At 43.6% G+C, this 14,986-nt stretch overlaps 1 protein-coding gene across 1 annotated transcript in view; it reads left to right on the top strand.

Moving 5' to 3' along the window:
- Window positions 1-13,769, top strand: part of LOC121607953 (c-Maf inducing protein) — a 43,326-nt gene extending 29,557 nt beyond the window's left edge. The window contains exons 9-21 of the mRNA XM_041939025.1: window positions 230-334; window positions 2,028-2,480; window positions 3,479-3,544; window positions 5,291-5,317; window positions 5,416-5,464; window positions 5,598-5,705; window positions 5,796-5,912; window positions 7,061-7,201; window positions 9,200-9,247; window positions 9,392-9,538; window positions 9,663-9,768; window positions 10,015-10,085; window positions 10,373-13,769. Coding sequence (XP_041794959.1) covers window positions 230-334; window positions 2,028-2,480; window positions 3,479-3,544; window positions 5,291-5,317; window positions 5,416-5,464; window positions 5,598-5,705; window positions 5,796-5,912; window positions 7,061-7,201; window positions 9,200-9,247; window positions 9,392-9,538; window positions 9,663-9,768; window positions 10,015-10,085; window positions 10,373-10,426 — 1,492 coding nt within the window. The 3' untranslated portion in view covers window positions 10,427-13,769. The remainder of the gene's footprint in view (window positions 1-229; window positions 335-2,027; window positions 2,481-3,478; window positions 3,545-5,290; window positions 5,318-5,415; window positions 5,465-5,597; window positions 5,706-5,795; window positions 5,913-7,060; window positions 7,202-9,199; window positions 9,248-9,391; window positions 9,539-9,662; window positions 9,769-10,014; window positions 10,086-10,372) is intronic.
- Window positions 13,770-14,986: the final 1,217 nt, after the last annotated feature.

Raw genomic sequence — 14,986 nt, 5'->3', positions numbered from 1 at the left:
CATGTGAATGGCTGCTGGTATTTTGCTGTATATATTTATATACATTTGATCAATTTCACATCCAATCTGTATTGTTCTCATGTCTGAAAAGCCTCTAAACAACATGTAGACCTCCCGTTAAACTGTGCAGCATGTGGTGTGCAGAGCTGGCTGTGCACTGTGACAGATGCTGAACCTTCAGCAGACAGGTGGGACTGTGGTATCTAACCTGCACCTCTGTGTGTTGCAGCATGCACGGGCCAACAGGGCAGTGCCCTCACCCACGGGTCCTGCCAAACCTGGTGGCAGTGTGTCTCGCCGCCATTTATTCCTGTTATGAGGAGTTCATCAACAGGTCAGTCATCCACACACACACACACACACTGTGTAGCATCGGTTTTTCGCCTCTCCCTAATCTTATCCAATTACCTTTCCACTGGTGTCCGGACATCTTGTTTATGTGACCGCTGCTCAGAACTGTCGGGCCTGAGGGTCAGCAGCATGGAAGGCCAGACAAGCTACAGCCACCCCCAGGCTCCGTACTGCCATACTGCTTGTACACTCTCCATCACGTCATGACGATCTATGCACGCTCCTGACAAAAGTGAAACATGGCTAAAAGCTGTTTTTATGTCGTCTTTACACCAGAGATCGCTCACCCCACTGCAGTTTATTCACTGACAGTGCTGAATGCTCGTCTAACACCTCACTTTAACATGAGGTGTAGGTGCTACAAGTGTTTTGTAATTTACTTACTTCCTAATTATTAAGAGCTGCAAGTGCAGAATTAATCAAGTCCTCGGTTAAAAAGTTTGCCCCAGAAAAACATTTAAAATTTTTCAAGCTGTATGAATGCCTCAAAGACATTGAATGTCTGCCGGTGTGCGTTTCTAATGTGGTCTTAGAAAACATGTCGTGTCATTTCCTGTTATTTCCTGGTGTGAGAAAGAGGCTTTGCCACGGTTTTTCATGCTCGACTATTCCACACAGTACCTGTTTATTCAGCTGCTGTGGTAGAAGGCTCATTCTTTTGTTTACCTCTGTCCATTTTGTCATTGATTAGACAAACACGTGATTGGTAATTTCCCACATCTTGCACGGCTATTATGAAGGAAACAGTACAACAGTAATCTGCACATGTTGCCAGGAAAGCAGATCAGATACCGTGCTGTTGTCCAACCACATTATCTCATTTATAGCCTAAACTAATTTGCAATGTTTTTCTTAAAGAAACAACACCTCTGCAATGCAAAAGATAAAGATATATCAGCAGATATTTAAAATACAGGCGATAAATAAAAATTCATTGAATACATTACATGAATGTGTCATTTTGAAGTGGCATATGAGGCTCTGTGTTAGTCTTACCTCGTCATTCTTTGGAGTTTTTCCTTTTCAAAGTAGAGCTCTTATGTGTTTTTAGGGATCTTCATACTTAGTTATTAAATGTACTTTGTTGCTTATGGGGTAAATGGGCTCCATCAATCATACCCTCAAATATAGAAATTCATGGGCATGAAAAGCAGCTGCAAGCCACCGTTATTAACTCCTTGCACAACATCTTGGATTATATTTTTGTGATTAGATTTCCATATGTCATGATACATTAGAGTTCAGAAAAATAAAGCAGTTTTTATCATTGCTGAGAGGAAATCACAGCATGTTTAACCGGCCTCATTCCAGTGATTTACATTTGAATGATCTTGTTTCTTTCATGTGTGTTCCACAGGGGCTTTTTGTCCACTAAAGATGCATGGCATAGGCTATCTTAACTAATTAGTATCATCTCCTTAGCTTCTTTTGCCCCAGAGAGGAACATTCTTAGCTAATTTTTCCAAAACTCAAGCACACATAGGGACCATCGCTATGGTACCCATCTCTCCTGCCTCCCACTATATCGCACTTCTTTTCTTTCCCTTGTGCCTTCTGTTAATACACTGTTTTTTTTAGGCTTCTCGTTTTTGCTTTCATTGACATCACGGCCATCACTTATTTGAACTGCACAGGATAGGTTCAATTACTTTTCCCCCTGTTTGCTCCCCTCACAGTCGGGACAACTCCCCCAGCCTGAAGGAGATCAGGAACGGCTGCCAGCAGCAGAACGACCGCAAGCCCCCGATGCCCCTCCGCCTACTGCGCCCCGAGCCTCCTACGCCACCTCCTGCCACTCTCCTCCCCCTCTCCGCCAACCCCAGCCCTCCTCAGCCACCTCCCCCGGCCCCCTCAAACTCCAACCCGTCCATTCCCATCTCCTCCCCAACCCCCTCCCTCCCCCTCTCCCCTCCTCCCTCTGTCGTCAACTCCAGCGAGATTCTTGTGGAGCTGGAGCGAAACAACAACTCGGCCAACGCCAGGCGGAAGGGCGGGCCGTCGGGAGGCGACAGCGAACCAAACCTCATCGACTGTCTGCTGGTCAGCCCGGCCGTCAACACCCTGTCCATCCAGCTGCCAGCGCAGGCCGACCGAGTGCTGGGCTGCTTCGCCCTCATCCTCAAGATGCTGTGAGTTTACACAGAAATCTGTCACTGCCACTGAGTATTAATGCAACAGTCCAACATTTGGATATACTTGTTGCCCCTGAGTCAAACTGAAAGATTAGTATTAGTTTTAACCCTGTCTTTATATAGACATGAAACAGGAGGCTAGCAGTTTCCCTCTGCATCCAGTCTTTGTGCTAAGCTAGGCTAACTGTGTCCTGGACCTACCCCTTTACTGGACCCTCAAACATAACATTAATATTGAGTTCAGTTTTGTCAAAACTTCTTCCGTCTCGTGGTTTCAACCCTCCACATGGCCAGTGGCAGCATTTGAAGGCGCACATCAAATGATGCAGAAAACAGACCAAACCTTAGTCAACTGAGCCAGTCCTCAGTTTTGAGATTAATGTTGGGACAAATTAACAAAAATGTGTAAGGCACACACACACAATCTACTGCAGCTTGCAACAAAAAGAAGCCTTTGTCTTGATGAAGCTGTTTTAGTCTTACATAAACTCGGAGCCAATTTCACATTGTAGACACTGCATGTCAACAGCCCAGGAAGCGGCCTAGTTTGTAAAGGTGACATTATGTGAGTGTGTGTGCCTAAAGAAGTGAACAGCGTAAATGGGTTAAAAAGCTCAGAATGAATGAATGTATGAACTTCAGTGCTGATTACACAGTGTGAAAGTGGAGCAGCAGTTACGTGTGCTTGTATGTGTGTGTGTCCCTCAGTCCGACTGCAGGTGTAGTAACTGAACAGGATGGCCTAAAAAGTGATAGTATCTGTGTGTTTGTAACAAAGCCAGTGTTACTTAACTCACAGTAATGCGATGCTGCTCTAGTTTCTGTGAAGTCAACGCCGTGGCTCTGCGTCATCTCATCGCCGCTCATGTTTCAACTACTCCTTTGTCTTTTTGTTCTTCAGCCGCACTTATCCAGGCTACACCCTCCTCTTTACATTGTGAGACTAACCCTCCGCTCGTCTTTTTTACTTTTCTTTCTGCCGCTGTCTCCGTCAGGTCGGACTATGATGACTGGAGACCTGCTCTGGCCAGCCTGCTGCAGCCCATCCCTTTCCCGAAAGAGTGAGTATTCACACACACATCCTCAGCTCACACTTATATTGTTGCTGGGGGTTGCATTTTATTCATTTATCTGTTAATCCATCGTACAAGCAACTAGCTGACCGAAATTAAATAAAATTAGTGTTTTCCTAAAGACTTAAAAGTGAGCGTCAGTCAAAGATGAATGACTCCTTATTGTATAATAATTGCAGCATTGTATTGCTGGTAGCATTTATATATATACTATATATATAGAGAGTATACTGCAAGAAGTATGTAGTATGCACAACGTCACACACCACCAAATATATGAGTGAAACTGGATCATATTTTACGCAGAAAAGGTTTTCCGGTTTTCTCTCTGATGTCCTCCAGCTGCTCTGCCTCAAATCTCTCTGATTTGCAGAGTTTCATGATGGACAGATAGCGTCACTTGTTGCTAAAGTCACTGCTAACTGCTGTCGTTGACGCTGTACTAGCAGTAGTTGTAGTGGTATACTGTGTTTCAGTGGAGGGCGATGATGTCTCATGACAGTAAATGTTTTTTGGGCAGCCATAACCATGCTCATATACTGACACCATCAGCTTCGGACCAGCGCTACACGCCACCCCTTGCCTCGCCTTCCCCCCTGCCTCTCTCCTTCTTCCAGTTTCTGACATCACTGTCTCTGGGGATGTGTACAGTACATGTTTCTAGGAGGGTCCTGTTGGGGCCTGGCTGTTGACGTGGATGAGGTACCTCACCACGCCTCCTGGGGGTCGTAAACTGGAGGGGCGGCTCTTCTCTCTCCAGAGAGCACGCTTTAATTGGCCATAACCAGCCCGGAGCCTCATTTGTGGTTGGCTGGCTGATCCAGAGCTTCATTAGCGTTGACTGGCCGATGACTTGTTTCTCAGACGCTGGGACGCACCTGTTTCTCACCTGCGCCACTGTTGCCTGGCTGATGGCTTCAGGCGTCATTTGGAAAGGCAACAATACTCCCCAGCACCCTGTAGCTGAGGATACAATGAGTCACATCAGTGCACACATACATTCAGAGAGACGCGCACGCACACTCTGACAGTGACGTGCTCAGATGAGTTCCAACCAACTGCCTCCAGAGACACAGAAAATGGCAGGTTGAGCCACATGATAACATGATGATGAACTGCAGATTTCACCTTTGATGTATCAGTACAACCTTAAAAAGCGTCATGCCATATGCAATTAACACTGTCTAAGCTTCATAAACCTGAATAAAACTGAATTTAACAGATCATTTTGTGATTTGGGATCAGTTTAGAATGTAACTATCCATTTCTTTGGCCTGATTTATATCCAGCATCACCACAGCTGAACTGCTACTGAAACATAACTGTAATGATTCCCCACAGGGATCATTAAAATGTGATCTAAAGTAACAAACAATCCCTAGAAGTTCACATGCTCACATCATGTGCACACGTGCTGAAAATGAGCTCCGCACTCCCTCTGAAACTGATCTGAGCTTGTTTTCCACCAATATAAAGCAACATTGTGCCACTGTGTCATCACCTTAAAGTCTCTGTAAGAGGTAGCACAAAGGGGAACTCCAACCAAAACATGTCAAACTGACCTCCAAAAACGCTTGTAGGCACTTTAAACTTCATATCTGACCTACATACTGCCAGAAGAGCATGCATTAAATGTAACATTTCCCAACAGAAACATGTTTGTTTTGTCACATTTCCTAGCTCTAAGTATTTTGGGCTGCATCTCACGCCTCTCTTTGTCTTCCCTCTCTCCAGGGCCCTCGCACATGCCAAATTCACAAAGTAAGTAACTCAGGCATCGTGAACTGTTCTCCACTGAATTAGATTCCAGTTTGAAAACAATCTTACGTTTGTGTCTCAATCATTCTCTGTCTAAACAGGGAACTGAAGTATGTCATTCAGAGGTTTGCGGAGGACCCGAGGCAGGAGGTCAGTGTGTGTTTCTGCATGTTTGCCACTGTTTCAACTTTGTAGAAGCTCTAGATCTTAAAAAACAGTAAAGAGATTATTTGAGATCGACTAGCAGAAAAATAATGTGTGTGTTTGTGTGTGTGTCATCCAGGTCCATTCATGCCTACTCAGTGTGCGTTCAGGTAAAGATGGCTGGTTTCAGCTCTACAGTCCAGGAGGTGTGGCCTGTGACGACGATGGAGAGCTCTTTGCTAGTATGGTGAGTGTATGGGGACACAGACAGCCTGAACTATCAACGCCGGTTGTGGTTGCTAACGACGGGCCCTCCCCTCCTCTTCCTCTCCTCCAGGTTCATATCTTGATGGGCTCCTGCTATAAGACCAAGAAGTTCCTGCTCTCTCTGGCTGAAAACAAGCTGGGTCCCTGCATGCTGCTGGCCCTACGTGGAAACCAGACCATGGTGGAGGTATGTTCATCTTTGTGTTTCTATTCACTCTTCTATCAATGAATAATTGTATTCATTTGTAATAAATTCACATGGGTTCTTGGTGCATTAACATGTTGTAGTTTAGTTTATTTACCATTCTGCCATTTCTTCTTGTTTTATGTAAATCCATTGGAATCACATTTCCCCACTGCGTGAAGAAGTTTGTTATTATCAGCAGTAGTAGTAGTTACAGCTGGAGGCGTAACATTTTGTTTCATTATTGCTTTGTCTGCCGCCTATTTTCTGAATGAATGAATTACTTGTTTAGCAAATTGTACTGACATTGCTTGCTATTTTCAGACATTTTATAGACCCTAGCTTCATTTAATGTCTTTTAACAGCTTGCTAAAATTCCCTCCAAAATCCACTTACTACGCTTTACAATCAAAGGAGGCTTAGAAAACCAACAAATAATTGCATTCAAGTTATTGGACAGCAGTTTGGAAGTATTAGTTCCAGTAACACAGCTGATTAAAGGGGTTAAATTGACTGAATGAAAGGGGCATTTCAGCAATTTTGTTTTGTAAGGGGAGTTTTTCTTTTTTTTAAATGTCCAATTCAGAGCAGCAATAGCCAAAATCTTGTGCCTAGTATGGGTCAAGCTCCATAAACTCTAGAACCTACATTTCCAATAATACAACAAATGACATTATTCGTTAGATCCCTAGTTTGTAAGACAAGCCTTATCTTATGAATTTGTAGTCTTCAAGCTCAAACCAAGACAACCCTGATGACATCACTTTGACATCATCAGGGTTATCTGTTGACAAGACCCCTCCAACTGCACAAAAGATATTCTGCAAACCTTTTCCCCATGCTGAGCAGGTCTCCTGTGACTGTCACATACAGGACCGCTCAAAAGTTTGGATGGTTTTTTATTTATTTTTATCGTTTTCTGTCTTTTACATGACCTTGACCCCATGAAGCTGGTTGAGACAGTGTGCAAAGCTGTCATCAGAGCAAACAGTGGCTCACTACATAACTCCCAACGTGCCGTATATATTTTCTACAGTGTAGAAAATAATAAAAAATAAAGAAAAACGTCTGACAAAGACAGACTGGTACTGTATACATAAAATCAGTGGAGTGGCCCTCTACAGTGTACTTGTGTTTACGTGTGTGTCCAGATCCTGTGTCTGATGCTGGAGTACAACATCATTGAGAACAAAGACACCCAGCTGCAGATCATCTCCACCCTGGAGAGCACCCAGGTGGGCCTCCGTATGTACGAGCAGCTCTGCGACCGACAGAGAGAGCTCAAAGAACTGGTGAGTTACTGCTCCAACACACACACACACACACACACTCAGTACTTTATTAGGTACACTGAGGCCTGAAGTAAACATGGTGCCGTTCTCTTTGGTGCCTTGCAGTTCTTGTAGATCTGAACTAGGAACATCTTGTCCAACTTGTCCCACATTTCTGTTGGCTTCAGCTTGCTGGAATGAAGACATCTGCGGGAAAATCAAGTCACCAGTTTCTCATTACATACGAATTCCTGACACATGTGGCCTACTTGTCAATTCACAGTTCTGACGCTCAGCTGACAGCCAGCGAGCAGTTTACACGGCCCAGAAGTTGTTCTCATCACTGGCTAAGACGAGAACAAAGGGAAGACATATATGAGCAGCTCCATCGTTCCTTGTGTGCGTGAACAGAAAAGCCTGTTTTCATTGTACAGGGTAGAGTTTGTTCAGACGGCCACAGGTCTTTTGGTAGATCGGGTTGTCCACATGTTGTAGCCTCCTTGAGAAAGGCTCTGAACCCCGACTCGCTCCCATTCAATATGTAAGTCTCTGTGGAAAAAGCGTCTGCTAAATGAACGTGATGTAATGTTTTCTAAAGCCCCTTTTCCACCAAATTAGCTCTGATTTTTGTGCTGGGTCTGTCCAGGGTTTTTTAAATCTGCTAATGGCAAATGCTTCTTAAAGTATTTACAGTATTTACTGTGATCAGTTCTTCTTCTTCATCTGTGTCATTCTCGCTGGCAAAACGGGCCCCGCCCGACCCAGCGTGAAAATCTGATTTCATGATCCACATATTTGATTTAGCGTAGGCTTTTTATGCCGCCTGCCCGTAATGACACAACCCTCCCTAAATTATGAGGGACATGCAGTCAGGAAGTGACTGGGGAGCAATTTATTGTGATCAATTATTTCTCTGTTTTTGTATGTTGTCCAACTTTGTATGACGGCCAGGACATTTGAAATTACATGCTACAGAACTTGCTTACGAAACTTTTGGTGTAAGATCTTTGCTAGATATGAAGCATGAAGTCCTTTTGCAGTCCCATTTTGTTATGACCTCCTTTGCTAGATTGTTCCTCATTTTTGACAGAGATCATTGTAGGTGAGATTTGCTCTCATCTCACCTACAGTCTTTTTTGGGAATCCATTACATGCTGTAAAGTTCTCGATAAGGCAGTTTATGACTTAAAAGTGTTGAACTACGGGTTTTTTTTGGCTCAGTACACAAGCCGGGTTAATCTTAGGTTTGCTCAATCTTTCAGTTTCTTTGTCACACACCTCTCAGCAAACATCAGCGCTGGAGAGTGCAAATTGCCGGAGCTTGTCTGGGCCTGAAATGCTGGAACAGTGAACATCAGACCAGTAACAGTAACTGGGCCTCTCGGGTCAGTCTGTATGCTTCACGCACTGAGTCACAGCCCCTTGACTCTGTCTGCAGAACTGAGCTGTTCATTTATATGTGGAGGTACTCCAGGGCAGAAGCCACTGAACCGCCACTCTGTACACACTTCAGCATAAACAAAGACAACTCATACACGGGTGCTGTGGCACGTACGGTGAAGAAATGTAAATGTTACACAGCTGTGGACATAGCTATGCATGGGATGCATTGTTTTTATCCTACCAGTATGTCCAGTACAGTATTTATGTTCTCTGTTTATTATATCCTCTGTTTATTATATCCTCTGGCAACAATCTCTGCCCAAAAAATGCAACATGTATGTAAGAAAACAAGGGAACAACTTGACAGACCCATTTGGAAGTCTTTCGTTATTCTTGTCCCTGAATTGTTTTTTCTCTTTAAAGACACAGAGAGATCGTACGTCTAACGTCACGTTTAAAATATGGTGCCATTGTATTGAAACAACCGGGTGAAAACTATTGAGTCCCATTTCCTCAATATGACATGAATGCAGCGTGCAGGCAGACCTGCTCACACACACCATCTACTGTCTGACAAGGTTCCTGCAAGGCATTGAGCTCAGACGCCATCTTTTTTTTTTCTGTCTGTCTTTCCAGCAAAGGAAAGGAGGCCCCACCCGGCTGACTCTGCCCTCAAAGTCCACGGTGAGATTACACTGATGCGTTCGCCGCTGCACACATACGAGTTTTCACCTTTTCTGTCAACGAAGCATGAACTATAAGATAGATAATTAAATTGCTTCTTTTTACTGTTGAATTATACAATTTTTTTTCCTCAACATTGCTCAGGATGCGGACCTGGCCCGCCTGTTGAGTTCAGGTTCTTTTGGGAACTTAGAGAACCTGAGCCTGGCCTTCACCAACGTCACCAGTGCCTGTGCCGAGCAGCTCATCAAGCTGCCTTCACTCAAACAGCTCAACCTCTGGTCCACACAGGTAAACACACAGAACACTAACACAACGACAAACACACACACACACACACACACGCAATCGAGTAATCAGTCAAGATTCAATATCTGATGTGTGTCTTGTCTTTCTCCCTTCTTTCCTCCTTTAGTTTGGGGATGCAGGGTTGAGGTTGTTATCTGAGCATCTGGCCTGTCTTCAAGTTTTGAACCTGTGTGAGACTCCCGTCACTGACGCTGGTCTGCTGGCTCTCAGCTGTAAGAAAACACACATGAAGGGATCATGTGACTGTATTCTATAAAAAAAAAATGTTTTATTACACAGAGCTAAGTGAGAATGAGCCATCTGAAGAATGGCTACAAGCGTTTTAGTAGAATAAAAAAGCCAGAGCACAAGAACAAGCTCAGAGTTAAGCATGTTAACTGTGCTGAGGGTGTAAAAGTTGGTTTATTTGTAAGTGGATAAAGTAATTGCGGCTAATTATGACTGTTTGCCTTTTCTAGCCATGAAAAGTCTGTGCAGTCTGAATATGAACAGCACCAAGCTCACAGCTGACACATACGAGGACCTCAAGGTAATCAAGTCATACAACTCCAATCAAATGCAAATGGTTCGTTTTCCATAACAAAAAAATAAAGAAATACCGTATGTCTACTGTATGGTTAATTTACGTGCATCAACTGAAGAGAACAGGGGCTCAATATCAACACCGACATCTTGAGTTTGTTGGAAAGCTTAAATACACAGCAGGTCCCATAACTGCCCCAAGCAATACTTTCATATTAACGCCATATTCTTGGCAGTAAGTGTGTGTTTCAAGGTGTTGATACAGTTTCTATGTGTCTGTGTCTTTCTCTGCAGGCCAAACTGCCCAACCTGAAAGACGTTGATGTTCGGTACACAGAGGCCTGGTGATCAGCCACGCTCACACGCCCCTCATACATACCGGACACACTCATAAACACATGCACACACTGCACACAAGCTCAGATCCACGACATGAAAATTGTGCGGGGATGTCGTCCCCGCCTCCGCCGCCATCATTAGACCAGGAACTCTGACATCGTCCCAGCGTGAGGATCACCTGATGACGCATTTACGTCAGAGGAGCAGCCTTCCACAGCTTCAGACATCTTCACCAACCCCTGTAGTGACGCCACCACCAGGAAGGAACTGTCTAGTCAGTGTCAGCATCACTCTTTTTCTAAATGAGCAATCTTCATGGACCTCGCCGCTCCCCTTTCTTCTGTCACCGACGTTTCAAGGACCTTGTTTTTACCGACATGATCAGAGGACATGCAAGGACCTGCTATATTGTGACATAAGGGATCCTTTTCTCTCTCTGTCTTCACCCTTTGCCCTGTCTTTCATATACGGTCTCTCAGTTTTCATATTCAGTCTGAATCCAGCTCTCCAGCCGTAGCCCTCCCACCTCTGTGTGTCCGTGGCATGGAGAAAACCCAAATCGGCCCTCCAATCAGAGCCCTCCTCTCGCTTTTTCTCTCCCGCCCTCGTGCGATGAAGGCTGGACACAGCAGCTCACATTCCGGTCCGTCTCCGATCCGATACACAATGTAGCTCTCCGGACGGATGCGTTGAACTGTTCGTCACTTAGGTCCTCGCTCTCGCCACCTTTGGCTTCAGTTTTCAAGCTCCAATCTGGGTCTTTTCAAGTATTTCATTGGGAAAATGAGGTGCTACCTCAGAGCAAAGAAGAGTTGCAAGAGTGTGCCTATTCCTCATTCTCGACACGTTCACACACACACACAAAAAGAAAAAAAGAGGTTTTTATCAACTTGAATGAACATATTTTTCCAGACATCTGTGCTTTCATATATTGTGTGTTTCTATATAAAACATATATATGAAGATAACCCCCCAGGGATGACATTTCAGAACCATTTTGTCAGCTCTGCAGGAAAGTTAAGTGGCGATGGCAACATTTGTTCTTCTATCATTTGTTTTCAGTGTACATACTGATGATCCCCCATTACTATTTAATAGGGCAGTTGTGTAGCAGTAGCTGGGTGGTCTGGGACTGCCTGATATTTATAAGCTGTGTCTTTCAAGCCTCCTTTACTCTGCCTCTCCTGGAAATTTGTCCCGACAAATGAAGTACACAGGCCTGTTGTCTTGTTTTTGCAACGTATAACACAAGAAGCCAACCGAGAGGGCGCCCACACATGCATCCCTCTGCACCATGCCGTGGTGGTAACATAGACCTGTAAAGTGGACTGCAATAATTCTAAAGTGGACCTGTAAACGAGACTCATCACCAGCTGAGAGTTGTATATTTTCATATCCTCTGCTATTTCTGGGCTCTGCTTGAGACGGTTTTGAGAAGAAGAGCGGACACTTGCCAAACATCCTCGTCAGATCTTGTTTTTGCTTCGTGCACTTGTTTCATCGGGCCAACATGAGCGCCGTTTCGAGTGGAACCTGTCACGACACTGGAGAGACAGTGACACTGCTTGGGCCCCCCCCCCACCCTCGACTTGCTGGGGTCAGAGCGAAGAGTCGCAGTGCCTCTGGTGGAGCTGTGGATGAGCGGTTATCTTTTTATCTGTCACGCCACCTGTTTTGAATTGTTCTGCTGTATTTATATTACGCCATAATACATGGGTGATATTTTTAGGCTTTATGGATGAATAATTTTCATCAAGGGATGGGACAAAGTAATTGTACATATTCTATCACAACGGGCTATAAAGGGACAAAACATTGGAAAAAGGCACCTTTCAGCCATATTTGCCCAACTACATTCCCTCAAAATGTTGCCTTTTTATTGTGGCAGCATTTCATATGATGTGGTAACTGCCCTGACATACTGCAAGTCTGTCAGAATCTCTTTTTCCTCTCTGCCTACATGTGGTTTGGCTTGATTTGGCTCGTGTCGGCGGCCGTAGACAACGCAAGTCAGATTTCCAGCCTTTTTTCCAGTCAGCCTCGCCCTGACTGCATCCATCCATTTTATTTATTCGTGTCGACCTCCAGAATGCGCCGGGTGTTTGTTGAATCAAGGCAGAAGCCGCAGCAGAGGACAGGATGCCGTCCACTATTAGATATTTTGTTTCCTATTTATTGGGTGCCATGACAGTTTTCTCTTTGCCCTGTAGATTCGGTTTGTGTACGGCCATCTTTGGGTCTGCCTTTAGGACCTTGTGCTCTCTTTCATATCCTGTATGATGTATATACGCGTGTATATAGTCGTCTCCCCTCTTCCTCTCTTGGAACCATTTTGAAATCTTTTTTTCTTCTTCATTCTTTTCTCTGTCTCTCTTGGCCTCCCTTCATCGGCAGGCTGGTGTTGCCTTCATCTACGTGTGTGGTTGTTTTGTTTTTTTTCACACAAAGTGCACTGTAGTCTGACAAGTTATGTTTTCATAATATCTTTCCAGTGTCTTTGATTTGATCACTTTAATCAAACATTTGTTTCCTGTGTTCTTGTTGTTTAGTTTTTTTGGGGGTTTTTTGCATGTACATGTTGCTACGTCACCTGGTATTTTTATTTTGTAATTTTGTTTTATAAAAGGTTTGAAACATGATAAAGGGTCTGATCACTATCTCACTGAGGTCAAGGACTGAAATGGAGAGATCCCATTGAACTGTTTTCTGATTGGTTGTTGCCAGGATGTACCCATGAGCCCTGACAGATCCTATTGGTCAAGGCAGGGTTTGATATTGAGTTTCAAAAAAGCCAAGACCATGACTTGTATTTTTGGACTGAAGCTGCCCCTACATGTGATCATTTAAGTTTGAGCGTTCTCATATCAACTAATGCTAATAGTTCTTGTTGTTCTAATCCTGCCAGATAATCATATCAGAGGTGGACCACGCTGACTGGCCATTATCATGTTTAAATAAAGTTGTTGGTCCCACACATCAGCAAAGTGATAATTCAGTGTGGCTTCACTGTACTTTTGTTTTGTCTTGAATGTTTTGTCTGAACGTTTTAAAGGAGACATTTGACATTTTGGAAAATAGGTTTTCGGATGAGAGTAGAAAGAGAAGGCTGATGTCAGTGTCATGTCAGTCCATATACCCTGAAGCTACAGTCAGCGTTTGCTTAGCTTAGCTTAGCATAAAGATTGGAAACTGGGGAAACAGCTAGCCTGACTCTGTCCATGTTATATCACATTTGTTGAAGAAAAAACAAAGTGGAAAAAGCCTCTGCTGGTTGCCTGGCAACTTCACAGTGATGACAAGATCGCAGAAAGTCACTGGGTGCAGCCAAGGGACAGTCCAGCGCGTTAACACCCAAAACCCTCAATGTGTCGCTTTACTCTTTGCGGGGTTTTCGTTTGTTTTTGTTTTTTGCTTTAGAGGTGCTAATAGGTAATTTTTTTTGGACAAAGCCAGGCTGGCTATTTCCTCCTGTTTCCAGTCTTCATGCTAAGCTAAGCTAATCAGTCTTCACCTCACACGTAAACGAGTAAGAATGTTTAACAAAATGTTGACCTGTTCCTTTAAAGAAGTGGGCAGTCTTGGGGGATTCCTGTCCCTGAACTCGTCCCACAGTTTTGAGGCCATTATGAGCTGCCACTTGCCCAGCGCGGGTGCCAGCATGTTGAGGTTCTAATGTAAGGTTTTTGTATTACTGTAGAACATGTAATGGTTGAATAGAAACGCCTCTTCTGTTCTGTCATGTCTCCGTATCCTGTGGAGCTTACTGTGCTTTGCTTTCCGTTCTCATCCTGATTCCTCCCTCTTGTTATTATCTCGCTGATGTTTTTTATTCTACACCACCTGTAAAGAGTTTCTACCATGTCCAAGTTGTGTACAGCTGTGCTCGAGTCTTAACAGTTGTTATGGAAGGAACAGGGTCAGATGTGGCACAGCCTGACAAATCTGACGGACTGAAAAAAAAAACTCTCTTTCCCATAATTCCTTGTAGTAAAATCTTTTTGGCAGCTGGAAAAGGGGCGCCCATCATGTTTCTCTCTATTTTTCAGTCTTTCTCCGCATTGATCTGCTTCTCCTGCTGAGTTATTATTATTGCTGCTGCTGCTGCTCTGTGGCTGTTGTAATAAAAATACAAAAGATCTTCAACAGGAAAAATAACAACTATGATGTGAAATAATTTCAATCAAAAATAAATTGTCTGTGAATATGTTTCAGCTGTGAGTGCCATGTGTTCTTTTTGATCTTTTTACAAGTAATTACCCAATACTATGACTTCTATTAATATCCAGTACTACTACAGTAATTAAATATCCAGCCACTTCAACAGTTATATATATATGTGTGTGTGTGTATATGTGTATATATATATATACAAAAGTAGCATTGTATTGTAGTATTGTGTATGTATGTATGTATATATATACACATACATATACATACATATATATATATATATATATATATATATATATATATATACACACACACACGTATATGTCTATATGCGGAGTATAAACCTCCACCCTGCCAGAGGTGGGATTCGACCCAAGTAAGTAAGATGAAATACAGATA

Source organism: Chelmon rostratus, chromosome 6 (genome assembly GCF_017976325.1).
Source record: "Chelmon rostratus isolate fCheRos1 chromosome 6, fCheRos1.pri, whole genome shotgun sequence".
Lineage (NCBI taxonomy): Eukaryota > Metazoa > Chordata > Actinopteri > Chaetodontiformes > Chaetodontidae > Chelmon > Chelmon rostratus.
Note: the sequence above shows the minus strand (reverse complement) of the source record. Positions and strands in the feature narration are given on the sequence as shown.